General features: G+C 61.1%; 1 protein-coding gene across 1 annotated transcript in view; it reads right to left on the bottom strand.

Annotated features, from left to right (window-relative positions):
- Positions 1-19,706, bottom strand: part of CSPG4 (chondroitin sulfate proteoglycan 4) — a 36,734-nt gene extending 17,028 nt beyond the window's left edge. The window contains exons 1-2 of the mRNA XM_067305621.1: positions 19,541-19,706; positions 449-612 (exon numbers count right to left, since the gene is read on the bottom strand). Coding sequence (XP_067161722.1) covers positions 449-612; positions 19,541-19,673 — 297 coding nt within the window. The 5' untranslated portion in view covers positions 19,674-19,706. The remainder of the gene's footprint in view (positions 1-448; positions 613-19,540) is intronic.
- Between the last annotated feature and the right edge of the window lie 3,075 nt (positions 19,707-22,781).

The following is a 22,781-nucleotide window of genomic DNA, read 5'->3' as shown; positions in this document are numbered from 1 at the left end:
TAACCCTGAACTGATCCTCTCCCAAGATTGTGTCCAGTCTCCTCTGATGCCCCTTGAACTCTTAACTTGCTCTGGCAGGGATTTTGACAGCTCAGCCACCCACGTTTGCGGCTTGTTTGACCCTCTTGGCTGCTGGTTTCAGGTGCTGCTCCCTCATCCTTGTACCAAAAGAAATGTTGACCCATGGACTCTAGCCAACCTGCCTGTACGTCCTTTTAAAACCAAAGGAAATAAAAATGGAGAGAGGTCAGTTCAGACCAGGAACCTAATTTAAGTGGGTTGAATCAGCTCTGGAGGGTCCGCTCCACTGCCAGGGAGCAGGGAAGGAGCCAAGGCTGCCTCAAGTGAACTTGGTCTCTTCCCCCATCTGCCCCACGACCAAATCTGGGGCAACCACTGCCGCTTAAGCAAATGCTGGATGCGGCTGGATTCATGGTGCCATGCTGACCTGCAGGGTGCCAGCTCGCAGCTCCACCAGGAGATGGTCGGGCTGTCCGGCGGCCAGGAAGAGGAGCCCGTTCTGCTGGCTGGTGTACAGCTGCAGGTGGAGCCGCACCGTGCGTGAGGCGTCCGCCAGGGGCATCTCCACGTAGCCATCCCCGAAGAAAGAGGCTGGGGAGAAAAAGGAGAGGGTCAGAGAAGGAAAGATGCATGAGCACCTCCCCCAAGACCCATCTGTTCGCCCCCAGGTGTGTTTGCTGGCTGTGGCTGGGATAGGGGGACTATGAATTCAGGGTTCCCTTCCCAGGTCTCTGCCCCTCTGAGACCACCTCAGCAGTCCCTCCCCTGCCGTGCTCTGTGTTTGCCCTGCTGCCCGGATCAAAAGGTCTCTGGTGCAAGGGCTGCTGCTGCGTTGCCGTTGCCCCTGCAATCCCTGCGCCAGACTGGCCAGCCGAGCGGTTGGGCCCAAAGCCACCTCTCGTACATGGCACTGCTGCATGGCAACACTCAAATGCACCTACGGAACACACTCAGTCCTCACCACCGCCACGAAGAGGACCTTTGTGCCGAAAGTCAAGGACGTTAATAATAAAAGTCAAGAGCCCTAAATGCCAGTTCAAATTTCCCGGCTGCACTCCCATCATCCAGGAACTGATGCCAAGTTGCGACCGGGCCTCCTGGATGCTGCTACCAGGGCCGGAGCCGGCGAGCTGCAGCCTCCGCCGACGGCCACGAGATGGGGCCAGCGGCCGGCGGCTCTGCCCCGGCCCCGGCCCCGATCCCGGTCCCGGTCCCGGCCCCGATCCCGGCCTGTCCCCGCGCGTTTCTCCCAGGTGCGGCGGTTTCCGTGGGCTGCGCCGCGGCCGCGGGTTGGGTTCGTCGCGGCTCGCACAGCCCTTAGGGCTTCGCTCTCGTTGCCTGGCCGGGGCAGATGCGGTAGCAGCCGTCATCTGGCCAGATTCCCAAGCATTAGGAGGCGAGTCGTTAGCCTAACGAGTCTTTTCCACTTCTGCCACAACCGTCTCTCTTTGGATGAATGCGAAACCTTCCAGCGGTGGCTGTGTCATGCGCTGGCCAGATTCCCCGGCTGGTGCAAATCACCGCTCTCCACTGCACAAACAGTGACCGGGCCCCAGGACATGGGGAATCGCCACTCCGTGAGCCCTGGGGAACTCTGCGGTGTCAGCTGAGGCCACGCTCTGCCTACTCCATATTTTAAACTACTTTACGATGGCTTTCCGCATCGTTGAAACATTGCTGACATTCACCCCAAAGGTGGCTGCTTCAACAGTGCTGGAGAAATAAATGTGTGTGCATGAGATCCATATGTGGATATAAGACCATAGAAAAACCTCCACTCAAATACAGTGTTTAAAGCTGCCGTTGGAAAGTGTTCAGCAGCCAGTATACGTTAGAATTAGAGGCACTCAGCGCAATGGCATGTGATCGTGTAATGAAAGACTGTGTCACAGTGCATATGCAGAAAAGGGCAGAATTAAAGGCATGGGGTAACCATAGAGCTGGCACAGCTTGATTTTAGAGTGCCCACACTTTTTAACTGGCTGAATGCATGCGTCTGCACTGTACGACCATCCCCAGAGCACACATTAAAGGTGTGCGTCTGTGATACATGGCTGCATGTTCTACCTAGCTCCACAAAACTTTGAGTAACCAACGGTAAAGTTAACTCTGCAGTTGCACTAAGAAGTATAAACATTAAAAAGACCCACAAGATGTAAAAAGGTGGGGAGGATGTTTCGAGGGGTGAACACACACACAGTTTCAAGCCACATATGGTTACCATCCATAAGGTCTGTCATGCTCAAGTTTATATATGTGCACGACTTCTTCCAGAATCAGCCCGAGCATAGGCTGCGTGACTCAGTCACACTGCCTTCACCCTCCCGAATGCTGGCTCTCCTTCGCTCTTTTTGGAGGATGGCAGCGAAGGAGATTCGGTGCTGGGGTGAAACCAACCTCCTGCATTTTGCATGGCATGATATGGGCATGAACAAACACGTGCGTGGTTTCTTTAGCTGCTTCCCTGGTTGCCTTTCTTATTGCGCAGGTAGAGCTGGGACACACTCGCTGCTTTGACTTTTCACTTTCCCTTCTCGATCCAGCATGGGGAACTTGAGCGTTGCGAGGGCCGTAACCCCACCCGCTCTGGGCAGGGATGAAATGGCAGCATGGAAAGATCGAGCGCTTGCTTTAATACCATGCCTTTTACTCAGCCCAGGGCAGGGCTGCCAGCATGTCTTACTCAAGCCTGCTCATTTCCTGGTTCTTGTGCACGCAGTTGGCATGTGTCGCTTTGGCATCCCCATCCTCTTTGACTGAGCCAGCGAATCACAGGAGCTTTGCTATTATTCGCATGGACATTAAAGGTCACTGTCCTCTCCTGAACCGCTCCCTCCTTCCAGGGGTCTTGGTGAAAACAAGCAGCCCTGGCATGCTCTGCTGGGTGGTGCCGGCCCTTCTGGCACAGGGCGGTGGCTGCCGTGCCGGGTGGTGCCCACGGCGTTTGGCCACCCAACATTTTGCGACCAGAACCACTGCAGCGTGTTGCAAAAGGGAACTTTGCTCTCCCTCCTCACCCCTGCTCTCCGCACGGACACACGTGGTTGTGCTCCAGACCCCAGAGAGAGATGCACGCACACGTGCAGGCAGTGTATTTTGGTCCCCCGGAGACATTGCATGCACATTATGTTCTGGCTCCCACAGAGGTTTCTCCCCATGAGTGCACAGTCTGTGCTCCAGCTCCCACTGTGATTTTTTGATGTTTTTTGCTTTGTGGCTTCTCTTAATCCAAAAAACGTGGCCTTCAGATGGGCTCTGAGTGGCTGCTCTCATGGAGCCGGAGAGCTTTGCAGGGTCCTGGCTTCCTCTGTGGCCGGGCCTGCACCTAACCCGCTTGCGACTCCTTTGCCTCTGTCCTGACCTGACACCCAAGGGGACAAGGAGCGGGGATCTGAGGACCACGTTAATCGTTTCCGAGGCTGGGGGAGACGGTTCTGCGCAGCCAGCCTGGTGTGCTGTGTACCAGGGCAGGGGACCTGGCCCAGCAGTTCTTGCAGCTAGCACATTCTGTCCCGCCTTAATGTCCCGAAGCTGCCGGAGAGGCTTTTCTTCTGTTTCTCTCTCAAAACAACAATAATAAAAAGTTACTGAAAGTGCTGATGCCCGGGGGAGCGCTGCTGTTTGCTGGTGGAGGAGGGACGCTTGCCCGGGCTCCACAAGGCTTTGAGATCCTTCTCCAGCACACGAGTCGCATCAGTGTGAGCTGCTGCTGTTTGTCTTCCTGACTTCCTGTCCTATTCCCGGCCCGCTCTCACCCGCCGCTCCGCAGCCCGTCCGCGATGCAAACGCCTGTTCGAAGACAGCGCTCCCTTCCTGAAGCAGGCGGTCGAGAGCACAGTTTAAGCAGAGCGGAGGAGGGCGAGGGTTAGCAAACACAGGTGTGAGCAAACTGGTCGTAGGAGACGTCCCAGCTGCGTGTTGGACTCTTCCGGAGAAGCGCCCCGGGCTCGGGGCGAGACGCTGAACAAAAAGCAACTGTTGTTTTCCTCCCCGCCTGGGTGATCTGCGCTATTGCTCTTTTACAAGGGATTCTTTGCTTTTCGCGTCCTTCTGCTGTCTTCCTTGTCCTCCGCGTTGCAGAAGGAGGGGAAATCATGGCTTTCTGGGCTTTTTTTAAAATGTGGTTCACGCTGGCGGAGGATCTGTTGGCAGTCCTGGCTCCTGCTGCTGCCCTCGCCAGGGCTGGACATGTGCTGCCGGTCACTGCCGGAAAATGCCCTGTTTCCACTAGCAGGGCCAAAAAAGGATCACGTTTGGGGCAGGAGAACTCGTTTGCAGGGCAGCCCTTGGGCGAGGGCGGTCTGCGCCTGCTGGTGCGTGCGGCATATGGTGCACGGCCCGAATTGTGTGGAAGGCAGCTCCGATTTGGGCTCGTGCTCGGCCTCCTTCTCCCCCCCGGGATGCCCCATGTGGGTTCACTCCCACGACCCGAAAGCGCCGTTCCCGAGCAATCTAAGCCTGCAGTGGGCTCATGTCCTCTCCAGCCCGCACCGCAGGCGCATTGCCCCTAGAGCCGGGCCCGAAGTCGCCCTTCCTTTCCAGATGTGCAGAACAGCGTCGGCGTGCACCGTGGCCCGGAGCGTGGCCCCACGGCCTGGCTCCGGCTCGGGGCGGGCGCCCCATCCGTCCCCGGCCACCCTGTCCCCAGCAGCTCAGCCCCCGAGCTATGTTCATAACGCGTGTTCCCAGCTCCAAGCGGCCCGCCGGGAGCCGCTCTCTCCCGCCTCGCCAGGCCGATAGAAGAGCCGGCGGGAGCCTCGCTCACACTTTCCGAGCAGCCGGCCAGCAGCCAGCAGATTAGAGGCTGCAGCGTCTTTTTTTGCATTGGGAAAAAAAAAAAAAGAGAGAAAAGAAGAAGCGAAAACACGGGGTGGGCGCTGGCCTCTCCGAAACGCCCCGCGCCGTGCTGTCCTCCCGGGCCGGAGGAGCAAGCGGGGCCGGGTGCGTGCCGTGCAGTCCCGGGCGCCTGCGGGGGCTGCCGCCGTGCGCGCCGCCGGCAGCGGCACAGGCGAGGGCCAGCGGGGCCAGGGCGCCCCGGCCGCGGCCCCCTTCTGCTCCAAACGCAGCGTTTTTGGCCTCTCTGCCTCGTGAACGGCTGTTTTTGGGCGCCGGGGACTCCCCCGCCCTCGCGGGTGGCCGTGTTTGCCTCAGTTACCGCCGCAACAAAGCCGCGGAGCAGCGCCTGTCCCCCCCGCGGGCCCGTTTCCGTGGGGGAGCTGCCTTTTTTTGGCCGGTTGCTGCTCGGCTGCAGCCGGGCTCGGCGGCCGCGGGAGCAAGCTGCGGCGCGGGCTGCGGAGAACCAGGCTTGTCCGGGACGTCGCTGCCCGCCCCAGGCCGGCTCCCGACTCCTCACCGGGGCGGCCGGTGCCTGCGGGTCCCGCTCCGGGGGCCGGGGGTTCGGCAGGCCGGGAAAGGCCCACCGTTCCCACACCCTCCCCTCGCCCCGCGTCCCCGGTAGGCACGGTGTGTCCCAGCCTCGGCGTGCAAACAGGGGCCGCGGGGGCTTTCGGGGGTGCAAGCCCCGGGGCGACTGCGGGGGACGGGACGGGACCGGCGCTGGGGTCCGGCCGCCCCAGGTTTGCAGGTCTCCGGTGAGGGCTGCACCACCGCGTCCCTGTCCCCATCGGAGGCCCCACGGGAGCACCCGTGCGGTCGGGAGCACCCGGCCCTTCCCGGCACCGGCTCCCGGCACCGGCCGAGCCGCCGGCGAGCACAGCCCGGAGGTGGGAGCGGGGTGGGGGGACCGAAGGGGTTTCCCCCAGCGGAGCGCGGTGGAAGTCTGGCGCCCGGCGAAAGCGCGCAGGGCGCCGCGGCGGCGGCGGCTGCTCAACAAGGCTTCATTCAGGCTCCGGGCGCACGTGTGTGCCGGGACGCAGGTGCGGCCCCGGCTATCGCGTACGTGTGGTTGCAGGGAGGGGAACGCGGTTCATTAAAACGGCTCCTTAATCGCGCCCAGGGCATGCGAGCCGGTGCCAGGAGAGCCGCGTGCGCCCACAGCCACCGGGGCCCCGCGCGCCGCCCTGAACGGCGCCCTGTGTTCGCGGCGGTTTCCTGCCCCAGCCGCACAAGTTTTCCTTACGGTGGAAAAACAGGCGGCGAGCTGAGGCTCCTTGTTGCCGCGAACAGCCGCCGGCTTGTGCGGCCGCGCTGTTTGCACGGCGCGGCCCCGAGCGCGCCGGCTGCCCCGTTTCCGGACGCGGGGCGAGGAGCCGAGCAGCCGACAAGGAGCCCTGTGTCCGCGGCCGCCGGGGCGGCGCGCGTGCCGGGGGGGTCGCCCCCTTCCCGGGGGAGCCCCGCGCCCTGCCGCCCCTCCGTGCCGGGCTCCCGCGGCTCCCGCTCCCGCCCTGCTTCCCGGAGCAGCGGGGGAGGGAGGCTGCGGAGAGGACCCGTGTGCTGGGCGCCCCTCGCCAGCCGCGGGGTGCTCCCCGGCTGCCCCAGCACCCCCAGGGCCGGCCCGCCGCCGCACCGGGTGCTTTCCTCCTTGGCAGCCTCAGCAGCAGCCTGTTTCGAGGCCCTCTGAGGGTTTTTTTTTTTTTAATGACTTTATAAGGTAGCGAGCTGCCTCCGTCCGCAGCCGGCTCTGCGCCGCACCAAGCCCGCGCGTTCGAAAGCGCTGCGCAAACACCACGCGCCGTCCTGGCAAAGGGACGCTGCCGCCCGCGCCGGCGCCACGGCTCGGGATCGCCCCGCATCCAGATCCACCTTCTCCCCTGGGAGTTGAGCCAGACAGGAGCCTCCCGGCTCCCTCCGGCCCCTGGGACGGCGCGAGGAGACGCGGGCGTCCTGCTCCGGGCTTGGGGACGCTGCGCGTGCTGCCTCTGTGCGAGGCGTCCTCTTTGCTCGTCCCCTGCCTAGCGCACCCCGAAGGGCCCACGGGCTGCCGTCCTCGGGGACGCTCTCGCTAGCCGGCTCCGCCGGGAACGACGTCCCGGAGCCGGGGGGGATCCCGGGGCCTGGGGCACGGCTGTGCACCGGCGGCTCCCGGGTGGGAGAGGGCTGCGTTGCGATGCCAAGGTCGGTGCCTGGCTGGGGCTCGCTGGGGAAGGGCAGCAAAGCGTGCCAACGCGCCCTCCCGGCCCGGCTCGCGCGGCGGAGGTGAGCGCCGAGCGCCCGGCGCGGGGCTGCTCCCGGCCGGCACGCGGAGGCGAGCGCAGGAGCAGCCCGCCCGCCGGCGCCGTGGGGGGCCCCGCGCTGCGGCCTCTCGAGCGCCGAGCCCGGAGGAGCCGCCGGCTGCGTCCCGTGGTCCCGGGCATCCCCAGCGCGCCGGGCGTCCCTCGGAGGGGGAGCGGGAGCGCAGGGAGGCCCCGCGAGAGGGGGAGATCCCTGCCCGCCCCACGAGAAAGGCTCCGTTATGTTACACATTCCCTTCGGTTTATGCAAGGGTTTTATTTATGGCCGGGGGAGGAAATCAGCAGCTCGCAGGGCAGCTAAGGCACACACAGGCGCTGCGAGCGGCCCCGGGCCGGGCCGGGGCTTTCCCGCGAGGAGGAGGGGGCGCCCGCAAGGGCTCCGGAGCAGCGGGCAGCCACGCTGTGTGCCCGAATGCCGGCTCCACGCGGCGGCGCGGGACGGTGGCGGGGCTCCCGGCGAGGAGGCCCGAGGGGCTGTGATGCAGGGCCGCACCGCTGCCGGCCTCTCCGGGGCCGCTGGCCGCGAAGCACTTGAGGAAAGTGGCCGGCGTCACGCAACCCCTTTTCCGGCTCCGGAGGAGGCTCCCGCTACCTCTGGCTGCCCTGCGCCTCTTTGCAATCTCCGCTTGTGTTTATTATTCCAGTTCCTCTCTCTCTCCGGTTCCCTCCCCAGCTGTTCCCCCTCTCCCTGCCTCCGTCTCCTGCTCTCCTTCCCTGGCCTCCTTGGCTGCTGCCTGACAGCTTGAACTAGAAAACAGCCTTTTTGCAGCCCACGGTCTTCGGGGTCGGCCGAAAACAAGCCCCTTGCTCATCCCGCGCCCGCCGTGCCTCCGCGGCCAGCCCACCTGGCGGGGGGACGCGCGGGCTCAGGCTGCGTCCGCCCGGCGAGCCTGGCGCCCTGCCCCGGGCCCGCCGCCCTCCCGGCGTTACCGCGCAGAAGCGAGGAGCTGCGCTGCTTTGCTAGCTGCACGCTGTGGAGCAGGGTCCAGGAGACTTGGCCGGAGCCGTCTCGCTCCAGCCCTGCCTTATCCAGCGTGGTTTCACGATGATTCAAGCAGCCCTCGAGCTGATGGTATTTCCTGCACCCTCTGCCCTGCCAGACGCGAAGCCGGGGAGGGACGGGTACGAAGCCCCTATCTGGCACGAAAGCCGCCGCCGCGGTGGTGGCACATCTGGCTGGGTCACCCTTGCAAAGGTCATGTTGTTCTTAAAAAGCGAGATAAATTGCAGGTGTAACCCAGCCTGACCTCCCCCCCCAGTGCTGGGACCTCCCAGCGTCTCAGGACCCCCCGGCCGCGGGGTGCCCGTGTGCAGCGGTGCGGGACACCCCCCGCTCGGGCGGCAGCACGGCGCACACAAACCCCCGACCGCTGCAATTGCTCTGGAGTTAAACAAAACCAGCTTTTTTGCGAGGGGGGAGGGAGCCGTGTAGGGAAATGCTGGCAAACCCGGCGGCCTTTGCAGCACAACGTGCATGCATCTGGCAGAGCATGTCCTGCGCACGTGTTCCACATCCCCGCGGCGGGCCGGGGGCTGGAGGGGATGCATCCACAGCGTCCGTGTGTCCGCGTGGGCAGCGGGATGCGTGCCGAGGGGTGGCATCCCCGAGGCCCGCGGGAAGCTTTTCCAGGGTGCCCGCACCGACATCTGCCTGCGCCTGCGCCTGCGCTGGAGCGGCTCCCCCCGCGTGAGCGGCAGGCAGAGATGAAGGGTTTTAATTACATGTGGCTGAAGGACTCTGGAGGGACTTAGGAAATAAGCCCGAGTTGGAAGCGGTGGTTGGAGTTGTTGCTCTGGGAGAAGAAGGGGGAGAGAAAGTGGGAGGTTTTGGGGGAAGCGGGAGGCTAAATGGGGCTTTTGTGACGTCCCCTGCAGCGTGACTCAGGCTCACGGAGGCGCCCGGCTGCCAGCAGAAGTTGGCTTGGAAAGATTGTATCAGCCCCAGAGGACGTGGTTTCCAAACCATCCCAAGACGGGTTTTGTTCTTTTTTTTTCTTTTCTTTCTTTCCTTCTTTCTCTCAGGCCATCTCTCTCTTTTTGGCCGGACGATTTTCCCGACTCCACCCTGCACATGCTGGCCGGCGCTGCCGCAGCGGTCCCTGCCCGGCGTGCTCAGCGCTGCCTGCGGCCATCCGCCCCTGCACAGGCAGCTGCCAGGGGCCGGCGAAAGACCCCCGTCCGGAGCGGGCACCGTGCATTTGACTGCACGGGGGACATCGCACCCGCCCGAACGTGGTGGCCTTCACGTGGGGCTGTCCATTTCAGCAGAAGTCTCAGGCCCTTGTGGCCACCGGGGGATGGATAGATGTGACCCACAAGCTCCCGGATGGTCTTGCCACCAGCCCTCTGCAAAACGGGGTCCCACCGGCTTTGCATTCGCGGCGCCAGCAAGCTGATGGGGAGTCGAGAGGAGCCCGACGGGGCCCTGACTTAGTGGCGTGCGGCAAAGCCGAGCGTGCCGGGGGGGCAGCCCACGCGCGGTGGCCGTCTCCGGGCTTTTGCCGCGCGCCGGGCTGCGGGCCGGCAGAGCAGCGGCCGTGCTGCGGTGGGCAGCTTGGGGCAGGAGATTTGCGCGGCTGCGGAAGGGTGCACGACGCAGGCCAGGCTGGCCATGCCCGCACAAAGTCCCCGCTGTGGCTCATCTCTCCTCCTCCGTGCTCACCCACAACTTTTAAGGTGCTTCAAGGTGGGAACGAGGGGCCTGGACCATGCCTGGGCGCTGCGGAGAGCAGGGTCAGCAGGGGGACCTCGAGGGAAGGGCTTAGGAGAAGGAGCTGGGAGGCAAGGTCATCTGGGACCTGGTGACCACTTTGAACAGATCCCACCAGCCGGGCCCCCAGATCCTCTCCCCAAATCCCGTCCCTGCACCTCCTGGGCTGACCGACCCCAGGACACCCGGTCCCCAACTCCCAACCTCTCCCCAGCCCAGCTGGGGTGGCGGGTGGGAAGGTGTCCTCCCAGGACACAGCTTAAGGACCAGGAGAGCAAAGCCAGGCGATGTTCAAAAGCATCCCTGGAATGGCTAAACGTTACCGGAGCGATCCCTGCCTGGTGTAAACAAACAGCAACGGCTTTGCTGGAGAGGGGCCCGTTTCCACTCGCCCCGGCTCCAGCTCGGCCCTCTCCCAGCCCTGCGTGTAGCAGACTGCCTGGGAAGTGCCAAGACGAGGGGGGACTTATCAGCCAGCGTCGGGGAAGGGGGAAAAGATGCGTGAAAGAAAAGCGAACAGGCAGGCACACGGAGGGAGCGCGTGAAGCTCTGCCAGGAGCTACCTGCTGGGCTTCATTTCAGACTCCATCGGGGCTGGGGGAAGGCGCTGGGAAGCGTGCAGCGCCGGGGGAGCTCGGCCAGCGTCGCCCGGAGCCCCTGGCATCCGTGTCCAGTGGGGCACAAGGCCCGCGTCCGGGAAGGGCTTTCCCAGGTGCTGCGAGGCGGAGAGAAAGTCCGTCTGCATGGATGGGGAGGGAGGGCTGCAGCACGGAAAGGGAAAGAAAGAAGAAGAGGGTATTTTTTGTCCTTCTGTGTGCGATATACACTGAACTGTCTGTCTGTTGGTCCAGCCTGGCAGCTCTAACTGCAAAGGATTTTTTTTTTCCCCCTTTCAGCAGCAAAAATCCCTGAATTTTCTCTCTTCTCTTCTCTTCTCTTCTCTTCTCTTCTCTTCTCTTCTCTTCTCTTCTCTTCTCTTCCCTTCCCTTCCCTTCCCTTCCCTTCCCTTCCCTTCCCTTCCCTTCCCTTCCCTTCCCTTCCCTTCCCTTCCCTTCCCTTCCCTTCCCTTCCCTTCCCTTCCCTTCCCTTCCCTTCCCTTCCCTTCTCCTCATGCCTCTCAAAGAGGTCCCCCTCCCCGCCCTGCCTATTCCTCCCAAGACCAGAATTTATTATCCTTATAGCTCTTCTGTCTATGAGAAACAAGCCGAGGGGTTATGTTTATAGAGAAAATAAATGCCTGCTTGCCCGCCCTCTATTTATAGTGCCGGGTGAACGTATATGTGGAGAGGCCTGGACGTGCGAGCCTGCGGGGGTGTGGAAGTGTGCGTATACATCCCCTCTCAGGCTGCGGGCAGCACAGAAGGCTTTTCTCAGCCACATCTACCTCGGGCCAAAACTTTCCTCTCTCAGCCTCCTCCGCCCTGGTTCCCAGAGGAAATGACCCAGTGGACCCAGAAATTCTGTGGGACAGGATATATAAAACCTCCGAGCCTGGCTGAAGTGAAGCCGGAGGATCTATGTGTCGCTGAGGACCAGGCAGGGAAGGAAACAGAAAATTCCTCCCAATTCCCCGCGGGCCGGGAGCCCCTGAAACCCCTCGTTCTCACGTGTACCAGGAGCTTCTTGTCTTTGGATGGGCACTAGGGAGGTCTTTCATTTTCACAGCTCATTAACAGATGGAAAATGACCCGGCTGCTAACGAGCTCTGGGTTGTTGCGATCCCCGTCCTTCCCTGGCCCATTAGAGCCACAGGTCACCTGGGGAGCTAGGAATTGGCTCCAGGGAATGGATCCACTGACACGAATCCTCGGGGCGGGAGTGGGAGTAGCGCAAGGAAGAAGGCGATGGGAATTTTTCCTGGCAGCTCCTCTGTCCTGGGTCAGATCTCTGCCTGGTCTAAGGAGGAAGAGCTCTCCACTGAAACCAGAGAACTGAGCTTAGCTATTCCCCATGTGAAAAATAAAATAATCTAGAGGGTGGTGATAGCAAGACTACGTAACTTGAATAGAAAGTTGGGTTTGTAGTCACTGCAAACCTGCTTCTTCCTGCCTAACTTGGCACCTTGCTGAGCCGGGCGCCGTTCACGCCGTATGAGACTGGCTGTGCCACAGCACCTTGGACCCAGAATCACAGAGCCACAGCACGGCTGAGGTTGGAAAGGACCTTTGGAGACCATCTAGCCCAAAACCCCTGCTCCAACAGAGCCAGCCGCAGTGGGCTGCCCACCACCCTGTCCAGGTCTTTGCCCAGGTCTTTGCCAGGTCATGACCACCTCAGCCAGAGCAGGATTCCCGGAGGTGGCACCAGGGAACTAGTCACAGGGCATCCACCCCCACGGCACGGAGCCCTGTGAATCAGCCCCGGCGGCTCGTCAGCCGGGCTGCGGCCCTGCAACACTGGCCAGTATCATTCCTAGTGCCAGGGCTAAGCTAATGCAGGTGTTCACCCTGGGAACACCAGCGGAGATGAGCATCCAGCTCCAGCATCGAATTGACAAGAGCAACCCCCTCCTACAGGCACAGGAGGGAGGGGACAAAACAGAGTAACCTTTGCTGTGAAAATTAGCCAAAATAACCAGCAATGCCCAAACCACCTCAAACATCTGGAGGATCTGATTCACACAACCCACAAAAACACTGTCGTAGGCTGAAGTGGCACGGCCAGACGCCGGAGGTGTGTGCAGGCGGCGGTGGAGACCCCACCTTCCCTCTCCAGAAGGGCTCCTCCACCCACCCGCAGAAGGAAGGAAAAACAACCACCCTAAAAAACCCAAGATTTGGGCAAAAGAAGAAAAAAATAGTCACCAGCCCCATTCCTAACTGACTCATTGCCCATAAAGGCTCCTTTAATAACCCGTGAGTCATGGTGTCGTGCTGGGAGTTTGGAGCTCTACGGCACGGTGAGGGATGAATGTTACTTTTATCATTTCTTCAGGCGGAGGCATGTGATGGGCCCCACCACCTTGAATCTGTGCGGTTCTCCCCATGACCTGCTCTGCTCCCGTCAATTTTTAGCGATGCCCTCCCTTCCCCAGGATGCTTTTCTGTCTGCTACTGTCTGTCTGTCTGTCAGGCAGCCAAGAGCAACCGTTCAGCACACTGCAATACCCAGTGGTATTACATGGAGTGCTGCAAAACTGGAACATGCGACACACCCAGAAGGAGAGAGAGGAAGGAATGGAAAATACGAACTTATCACACTCTTGAATCTGGGATATGGGGCATGGGGCATAAACAGGGCCGCGGTCTTTCGCCCCACCTCTCTATCAGCTGGTAGACGGATGCTTGGAGGGTCTGTTCTGAGAGACGGATGGCAGTGAAGCAGTTTTTGCAAGCCAGTACACATGGCTCAGTCCCTATTTGATACTACCGAAATGCCTGGGAGAAGGGCAGGAGATTGCTGGTCTCCTCCAGGAAAAGGAATTTCCCAAAGCTCCATCCCAAAACTCCATCTCAAAGCATTTTGCTCCTTCATATCTGCCCAGCCTTCCTTGGTCTCCTGCTGATTTGGCCCAGTCTCTGCTCCTTTTGCTTAGCGTCTGCCCCCGGTGCCGGCTCGGCTGGCAACAGCTCGGCGACCTTAGCTGGAGCTGACCTTTTCCCCCCCCCAAAAGCCGAGCAGCACACACAGCATTGCCAGACCTGGTATCCCAGACAGGGAAACTCATTTTAACAAACTGTGGCCCAAACTGCCCCAAACTCAAACCAAACCCGACTTCTGCCTGTCCTTGGATTTGGAAAAGCTAGGTCTGGAAGTGGAACTGCTGGAGTATTGCGGAAAGCCTACTTATGTGGTCTTAAGCCCAATTTTGCAGCATCCTGGGGTGTCCTGATGCTGGTTTCTATTTTGCACAATAGCCCTTATCTTTGGAATAGGACAAAGCATGTTCTCTGCTCATGCGAGTGCCCAAAATCTGGACTAGATTTGGATCAGGTCTTTGCAGCTTCAGGACCCTGTCAACAGACACTCAAGCAAGCAGATCCAAACATGCAAGGACGTGCTCACGTAGAGGCACTCAGACAACGCGCACAGACGCAAGCACTTCTGGTTAAGTATTTATACCTGCAGAAACCGCTTGGCATTCGTGAGGCAGTGCGTGCGTGTGCGTGCGTGTGTGTGTGTGTGTGTCCGCAAACTGGCAGGAACAGCTTCCAGCTGATGCACGGCTAACTAACTCCCTGATCTGGTAAGCTGAGGCATGGCTGAAGATCTATGTGTTTGAAAGCAGTTAGATAACTACTTTCTTTCTTATTTAAGGCTGCTTTCTAGAGCTTCCTCTTTCTCCAGTTCCTGCCCATTAACAAAAAGCTTTGAGTGCTTTTGCAAACTTTACAAGTAAAATAAACATCACAAGGGACTGTCTTCTTTCTACCTTCACTGCAGTTCAGGAAGAAAGATTATTAACACATTTCTCTTGATTTTAGTTTTTCTGTTGCATTTACCCTGGCAAAACTGTGATGGACACCCCATTGCCAACACAGACCTTAAACTGCAGCTGAGCCCTTATAAAGCTACAGCGAGCGTCACGGCCACCGTTGCCTCAGGCTGCAACGCTGCATTGCCGCAGTGCCAGGAAAGATGCAGATGGCTGGAGGAAGGTGCAGTTTGGGAATGAGGGGCCTCTGATGGGTGCCTTCCTTGCTCCGTGTCTGCAGGCAGTTTGGAGACACAGAACAGTAAGGGGGGTGGATTGAAACCTGGGCTGCGTTACAGGCAAACCTGCCACACGCTCCTGCTGGCAGAGCCATGGAGCGGCTGTCCAGGGGCAGCCGCATTGCTTCTGGGGTCACTTCTGGCACGTTTTCCCATACCCACCAGGGGACATCCAGGCAGCACCCGCGTCTCGTTTGTGCAGTAAAAAAACATGAGCCGAGGAGTTTCCAGGACTTTCCCAGCTGAAGAATGTGGGCTGATGAAAGCCACGATGGCGCTAATGCTCGGGGCGTCTGGATTCCCAAAAAGGAGAAAGCTTGAGCCCGGATTTCTTTAGACACCTGGAAAGGACTCAGAGAGCGGCCCCTGGGAGCCAAAGTGCTGGGCTGGATTCAACGCCTGTTGTGAACAGTCTGTGCTTTGAGCTTAATTTAGGCACAGAGACAACATTAGCCTAAAGCCTATGAAGTTGTGTTACTGTCCAGCCCTCAACCTGACGTTAGTTACTCGAGGCTGAGGTTAACCCTGTGCTGCTATCTTTGAGGACCGTGCTTATTATGTATTTGCCTGCAGCCTTCTGTTGCTAAATATAAGAGTGAGACAAGAATATTCCTCCACGATTCCCACGATACCAGTTTGCATTCTCCCTCTTTCATACTTTTTCCTGTTCTTTCCCATCAGCTGGAAACTTTACCAGATGCTTGGAACTATGACCTCAAAACATGTGGAGCATTTACAACGAGAAAGTATGAATAAACCGTTTAGATTTCCAAAAGTAGCTGAGAGGAATATCTGAGACAACTCCCTGGTGCCATTAATGTGGGCTAGCTCCTTGCCAGCCTGCGCCGGGCGGAAGGGACCCAGCCTCGCCGGGAGGCAACGCCGCGGGGGCAAGGTTGGGCGTGGGGCTCGAATGAGGTCCATCACACACTGGCCATTCACAGGTTACACGTCGCAGGTTGTCCCTATGGTCCCAGGAGAGCGATGGGGACAGCTATCTCCTCTATTTCCTCTAAGGGACTTCAAATAGTAGCCTTGCCTCTAGGTAGCTAAATCAAAGTGAGATGAAGCTCATCCTTTTTCCTTATCCATCCACTTAATTGAACACCAAGCGCTGCTGTGACTTCTCTGTGATGCCGGCCAGCCCCAGGCAGGTGGATGCAGGGGTGGCTGGACATATCTAGTCCTGCAAAAGCACAGTGAAGATGGTGAGCGGGGCCCTGCCATATTGTGCATGAGCACGTGCCCAACTTCAGAGCCTGGAGCTGTCCGTGGACGCTGACTTGGATGGTTTTGCTGCTGAGAGTTGGTGTCGCTTCAGCCCTGGCTTGACACCTGCATCACCCTTGACAGCCACGAGCCCCTGTGCCATGGGAGCCCTTCCCCAGCCTCTTCAGGAGCCACGTCTGTGCGTGAGGAGTCCTGGAGGTGTTTTTCTTCCAACACATTGCTTACCAAGGCATGAGCTCAGACTATTTCAAGACATCTTTCTCAGGACATGCAGTGGTCCAAATTCTGCCCTCACTGGCTCCCAAGCAGTCCGGGTTGGGATAGCGTGAGCCTTGGCTGGGGCGGATGGTGGCACCCTGGTCTAATCAAGAGCCTGCATTGCAGGGGGTCCCGCCTGGGCTCCCAGGTCCCACCGGGCACAGTCAGCGGTGACTGCTGGCATTGTTGGAGACTCTGGCATTGCATTTGCTGTTCCTCTGGTCCCCAGCTAGTCAGTCCTGGAAGCTGACTGTGAACACGCCTTGCAGGGACCCTAGGAATCTGCTTTGTTATCAGGGTCTTATGCCCCCGGATCCATCCTCATTAAAAAAACCTCTGCAAGAAGGCTTTTGAGGAAAGGGGAATTCAGCATATGTGTGGCCTCACTGGAAACTGGTGGAGAGCTGAGCTGTTCTGTCTGTTCAAAAACAGTTTACTAAAGCTTCACACTCAGATGTCAAGAGGAGAAGTTTTACGAGTGTTTTCTCTTTTTGATATAATCTTTTCTTTGTTGATATGCATGGTGCCTCTTTCCACTTTGGGGTGGGCAGAACGCCCGGGCCCCCATCGTGGGTTAGGAGGTAATGCGAGACGCAGGCTCTGCCTCTAACCATGAGCCCGTCTCTGTCCCTGTAGCCAGCCTGGGGGCCAAGGAGCCCGTCTGTTCACGTTCTTCCTTTGCCGTCATGCCACCGCATGCTGGAGGGCATCCTCCACCACAGCTACGCTCCCGAACACACCGCGCATCAGGCACTCCTGGCTATGAACGCAGCTCTTCCCTAAACCCATCCTCCTGCTCACCCGGCACACGGGGCTGCCGGGCCAAGCTGAGCGCCCTCGAAGTCTGAAACTGCGCAGTTGTGCAAAGAAGTGAGAGCTACTGGCTAAACATCCGCAGTGTGTTCAAACCTGGCAGCAGCCGTCTGGCGATGCTGTGTATCTTGGAAACGATAAAGGTGTTTGCGCTACGAAACACCTCCGAGAGTGCCAGGGGAGCCCCTGGAGCCATCTGGGATGGAGAAGTAGGTATCAGCGCTGCGTGGTTAGATCCCTGTCCAGGATCTAAAGGTCAGCGCTGGAAGGAAGAAGACCACTTTGTTCAGTAACAAAAGAGATTTTTTCCACTTGGCTTGCCAGGCATCGTAATATTTTGGTGCATGAAAAAGGAAGAGAGGAAAAGAGAGCCCGGAGGAATGGAGAGGAGCGTATCCTGGGAGGTCACCTCCTCTTGGGGAAGGGAACAGGGACAGCAGGAAACCTGCAGGGACGTCCTAGGTGCTGAGGGCTCTTGCAAGGCTGGGCACGAGCATAATCCTTGTCCTGCACCGACATGGACTCAGATGCAGAAAATGGTTGGGAAGCAAAAGACTACACATGGTCAATAACTCATTTAGAAAACATTGAGACAAAGAAAGCTCAAGGCAGCCTTTCTTTTGCAAAATTTCTCAGGAAGCTTTTAATTGCTTTGCAAATGTCCTGGGTTTCTTTCCGCATTAACCCTGAAATTCTTCCATTTCCAAAAAGGGGAGAATGAACAGTCTTGTTTGTTCCTTCTGACATTTCTGCTGGCAAGAACGGGCTCTCTGGTGTCATGGAAGACAAGAACCTGCTGGGCTTTCGTGGGGCGGCCGAGGGGATACGGCTATTGGAGGCGGGAAGCAGGCCCAGCCCGGCCCCGCCAGACAGCGCTGTCGCGGGTTGGGTGGCGGGAGCTCCCTGCAGGCCTGGGACGCAGCTGGAGGGGCTGGTGCGGCGTTTGGCGCCAGCACGTGGAAATCAAGTGAGGGCCCATCTGAGGAGCCCATCAGGCGGCAAAACAGCTGACGGCAAGATGCTTTCCGAGGAGGAGGTGATGGCTGGCTCGGTCGGGACACCGCTGTGCGGGTTCGCGACTGCCGCCCAGAAACGGCTCCCTGCCGCTGGTGGAGGTGGGAGACGCACGGGAGCCTTCGTTGCTGCCTGCTGAGCTTGTGCATCACCCTAGGAGGAGCCCCATGGGCTTGCACCGCGGCCGCCGCTCCAGCCGGGCAGCTGCCCTGCGCCCACGCGGCGCCGGTGCCTTGTGCCTCGGTCCTCAGCGCCCTGCTGCGACGCGCAGAGCCCCCAGCCGGGCAGCCTGGGGCCGGGCTTTGCTTTCGTCCGAGGTGGGAGGATCCCTGTCCCGGTCCATGCTGCCCCTCACCTCCCCAGTGCCACCACTACCCCAGTGACTGCTCCCACCTATTGCTGGCTGGAGTTCGGGCCGCAGGGCTGGGGGAGGGCCAGGGAGGAGGAACTGCTCAGGGAACTGTTACTTTTTTGTGTTAGAAAAAAAAGTCCTTTCTAAACCCCCCTCGCTTCCGAAGGCAGTCTGCACTGTTGTGCATCCCGGTTTCCCCCGTGCATGCCCAGAGGGGCATCAAAGAGCTCTGGGCAGAGATGCCATGCCCCCGGCACGGGCTGATGCCCGGGACCATGTCGTGGAGGCTGCTAACCGAGTGCACGGCAGCCAACCACAGTGAAATGGTCCATTGAACACCGAGTTGATGCTCGGAGGTTTCGGGCTAAGGCACAGACCTGTCCCGAGCAGGATGAGACCCACAGAGCCTGCTGAGGCTCGGATCTGCCTCGGCTCTGCCCCTGCCCTGGAGCAGAGGAGGGAGGAAGGGGACGAGCAGAACCGGCGCAGGGAGGAGGAGGAGGGTGCGACAGGGTTGTGGGATCACCAAGAGGATGCTGAGACAGCGAACACGAGCGCCAGGAGCCGTGTGGTCAAACCTGGCCGCTCCGGGGGAAAACGATATAAATCACGGGCTCTGCTCGCCGCCTACCCGGCGCCCGGCAGCAACCCCTCCGCCCAGCTCCGCGCGCCCTCCTGGCGGCAACGGGGCCAGCCGGCCCAGGTAACCCCGCGCTCCGGGGCCCGGCTACCTGCGGAGACGCCTCCGCCCTGGACACCCGTCGCCTGCGACGCGCTCCCGCACCCCTCTGGGACCGTGCACGGTTCAAGCCGCTGCGCCTTGGAGGCGAAGGGGCCGACGAAACCGTTGTAAGGCCAAACCGGGCTGGGGAGGGCTGGCTCTGCCTCCCAGGCACGGCTCTCCGAAACGAGGGCCAGAGGAGGTGTCCGTGCTCCGTGCCCGCAGCACGGTGCTTCCTGCGGAGCTGCAAAGGTGTTTGCTTTTCAAGGGCTTTTGTCCCGTGTGCTGCAAACGGAGCATCCCCGCGGCTGCTGTGGTCGCGGGGTGGCGAGCCCCATCCCGCCCAGCGCCGCTGCCCGCTTCCAGATCGGCATGTAACTCCCGGGAAAGCATGGCACACAAGCTGCCCGCTCGCCCCCAGAGCCCCGCAGCAGAGAGCAGCTCTGCTCCGGCTGGACAGGGCGCGGGAACGGCCCCGGGGCTGGGCACCGTCCGCCCGCCTGGCCGGGTTCGGGGGCGATTCGTCCCCGTTCCCCTTCCCTCGCTGCCCGCTGCAGCCCCGCGCGGATGCTCTCCTCCGCGACGTGCCCCGGCCCTCGCTGCTCGCCCAGCGGCGACGAGCCCCGGGTTCGGCTTACCTCCGGCCGGGGGTCCCGCGCGGAGGGGCCTCGGCTGGCCCGCCAGCAGCAGCAGCAGCAGCAGCAGCGGCAGCGGCAGTGGCAGCAGTGGCAGCAGCGGCAGCGGGGCGGCGGGACGCTCTCGGGAGCCCATGGTGTCCCCGCGAGGGCTGGCCAGGGAGGCGCAGCCCAGCCGGAGCCTGCTGCCAGCCCGCCGCCTCGCTACTACTATATTAAATAAAGTGCTGCGAGGGAGGGACCTGCAACTTCTCCCGCCTGTCCCAAACGCGGAATCCGCTCGGATTACAAAGTAAATTTCCCCTCTTAAAGGGCTAGTGGCCTCCCTTGCGGGAACCCCCCCGCCGCCCCCGCGCCTCTCAAAGCACCCTTGTTCGCGCTGGGGAGACGCGCGGGGAGGAGTGCGTCCTGCCGCCAGCGCGCTCCGGGCTGCCGGGCCTGTGGCCAGCGGCAGCTTCCCGTGCCCGCCAAGCGGCCCGGGAGTGATGAGGATGTTCCCGCGCGCTGGGTGGCTCCGGAGGCAGCGGTGCCTCCCAGGACGGCTGGGCGAAGCGGGATGCCGGCTCTCCCCCGCGCCCTGGCACGGTGCTTTTTGGATGTGGCTGAACAAGATGCCTGGGGCAGCGCGGGCGGTCTTGAGCATCCCTGCGGCCCGGCCCCCGGTGCCGAAAGCTGCATCGCCCACCCGTGGGGGCTCTGCTGGCTCCCCGCGAGCCCCAGGCACCGAGCGGCTCCCAGCCTGCTCCGGCCTCTCGGCCCCGCGCTCGCCCCGGCCCTGCAGCTAAACTAAACCGCTAACTTTTAGAGGACTGAAGCGGGGCGGCCGCTGCTCAGCCCTCCCCATCCCCTGCGTGAGTGGGCAAGGCCGGCGCTGCGAGCACGGGAGGGTCGGCGCCTCGCACAGCTTTCCAGCTTATCGCTGCCCCTATCAGCTTCCTGAGCGCCAAGCAAATATCACGCAGGCCAGGACGAGTGCGGTATCTGTGTTGGTACATTTACCTGCCGATACCCTCATAACCTTGCCGTGCTCGGCTGCAGTCTGCTTTCGCAACATGCATGGGAAAGAGAGAGACGTTAAAAGGAAAAGAGGATGTTTGCCGTGTCTTTTAGCAGACGTCTGGGCTAAGCTCACCTCATCAGCTTGCACCTATACCGCTACGCGTGCCAGGCCAGAACAGCCCCGGGCACCACGGAGAGACTGGCTCGAAGCCAGGCCCCGTTTCTGACCGCTCGGCATTTCCCCACGGCTGCCGGGATGTGCCGGGCACTTCCCGCAGCGGCTCCCTTCCTGCTCCAGGCCTGCAAGGATGCTCCCCGGCTCGTCCCTGCCGCCCGGCGCTTTGAGGTCGGGGGCCCCGTCTTCGCCCTCCTCGCTCTCGTTACAGCTCGTCCCTCGCCTCGCCATCCCTCTCCCAAAGCCGCTTCTGGCTTTTCCAACCCCAGGCCTCTTGGGGCGCACACCTCTCCCTCTCGGATGGCCCTGTGTCAGGTGCTTTTCCCCCCAGACGTGTTTTGCTGATGGATTATGTGTGGTTTACTTCCTGCTGGTTTATTTTGAACCTCTTTAGGGCCCTCGGTGCGACTTTGCTCTCTTTGGCAGTGTTCGCAACACCTTCCAGCTCAGAATCATCTGCAAACGTAATTAGTGCGTTGTTTACTCTTGCTTTCAGATCATTAATAAAGACATTAAATAAACCTGGGACGTGCCATTTTCTCAGTGACTTTTTATGAGTAATTGTCAGGGGCTCGTTAAGTTCATTAGCTTATTCTGTTCAGTCTGTGGGTTACATTTTATCCAGTCGGGCTGATTCGTACAGATTCGGTTTTGCCAGGTATTTCCCTTTCCTGCTTTTTGTCTGCGGGTCTGTTGATGAACTCGGCATCGCTTCACTTTCTGCTGGCCCTCGGCTCCCCGCTGTGTTTTCCTTGGTGGTGGCTGATTAGGGAAAGAGGCGCTCAGGGCGCTCAGGGCCTTGCCTGTTTGGATCCCCAGCTGATCTCAGCTTTCTGCACCGTTATTCGTGGGTATCGGGCAGGCTAAGGGGGCCCGGCCCATGCCAAGGAGGACAGGCGCGCGCTCCCGGCGTATTCCCGTGGGCGCCAACCCCACTGCCCGGCGCGGGCGGCTCCCACTCCACGCTCACCCCACTAGTTCACCCCAGCCCCGACACATCGCCCGCACCGGGGAGCACCACTGCCCGCCTCTCCCACCTGCCTCCATCCCCGCACCCTGCCGGGACGTCCCTCTGCCGTCCCGCTGCCGGGGCGCTTCCCCGGGCCCTGCCGCCCCGGGGTGGCTGCAGCGAAGGCTGCGCGCGTGCCGCGGCCCCGCGCTGTTTACACCACCCGCCGCCTTGCTGCGCTCGAAGGTTTTGAGCCCATAAACAGAGTTTCTGTGAGGTCTGACATTCGCTCCCAGCGGGATTCCCATCTCGAGGGCTCTTTATTTTTAACCGTCGCGCAGCTCGGGAGCCAATGCAGTTCGTCGGATGTGGCGCGAGGCTGCTCGGGCAGATGCGGCCGGGGCTGAAGCAACCTGTTCGACGCGCGCTCCTCGAGCCGGCCCGGCTGCGGGGGCTGCTGGCGCAGCAGATGTGCAAGCGCCACCGCAGGGACCTCCGTGTCCCGCCTGGCTCCCTGCCTCGCGGTCCGGGCGTCAGGGACGAGCAACGTCTCCTTAGGGCAGCGCCGGCTGCGGGCAAGGCCGCGGGGGCAGGTGCGGCCGGAGCGGAGAGGGGCCGCCTGGATGCCGGAACGGCCCCGGGAGCAGCCGGCGAGGACCCGCTCCTTCGCCCGAGCTGCCCTGGGCGGCAGGGTGGCCGTAGGCCCTTGCCAGAGCCGCGGCCGCCAGCCCGCGGAGCCGACCCGCAGCAGCGCTCGAGCGGTTTGCGAGAAGGGCGAGAGCAGCGGCCCCGGCCCGGGCAGCGCGGGCAGGCTGCGGCTGGGCCGCGCGGCTCGGAGCTGCCGGTGTGTCAGCGGCAAGCGGTGCCGGCGGCTGGCGGGACCGTGCCGGAGACTGGCCCAGGCGTCACAAGGGCAGCGCAAACCCTTCCCTGATTCCTTGTTTTTTTCCTTTCCCTCCAGCACCCAGGCCCCGCCAGAGGCTCGGAGCACGGCCCGATGCCCACATCTGGACAGCACATTTGTTATTCTCCAGCCAGGCTCCGGCGGCGGCTGGGGGTTGTTTTTCCCTTTCCTAGCCAACACGTGGGCTGCTGCAGCAGTGGCGGCGGTGGGGCCGTGC

The sequence above is a fragment of the Apteryx mantelli genome, chromosome 15 (assembly GCF_036417845.1).
Source record: "Apteryx mantelli isolate bAptMan1 chromosome 15, bAptMan1.hap1, whole genome shotgun sequence".
Classification (NCBI taxonomy): domain Eukaryota; kingdom Metazoa; phylum Chordata; class Aves; order Apterygiformes; family Apterygidae; genus Apteryx; species Apteryx mantelli.
Note: the sequence above shows the minus strand (reverse complement) of the source record. Positions and strands in the feature narration are given on the sequence as shown.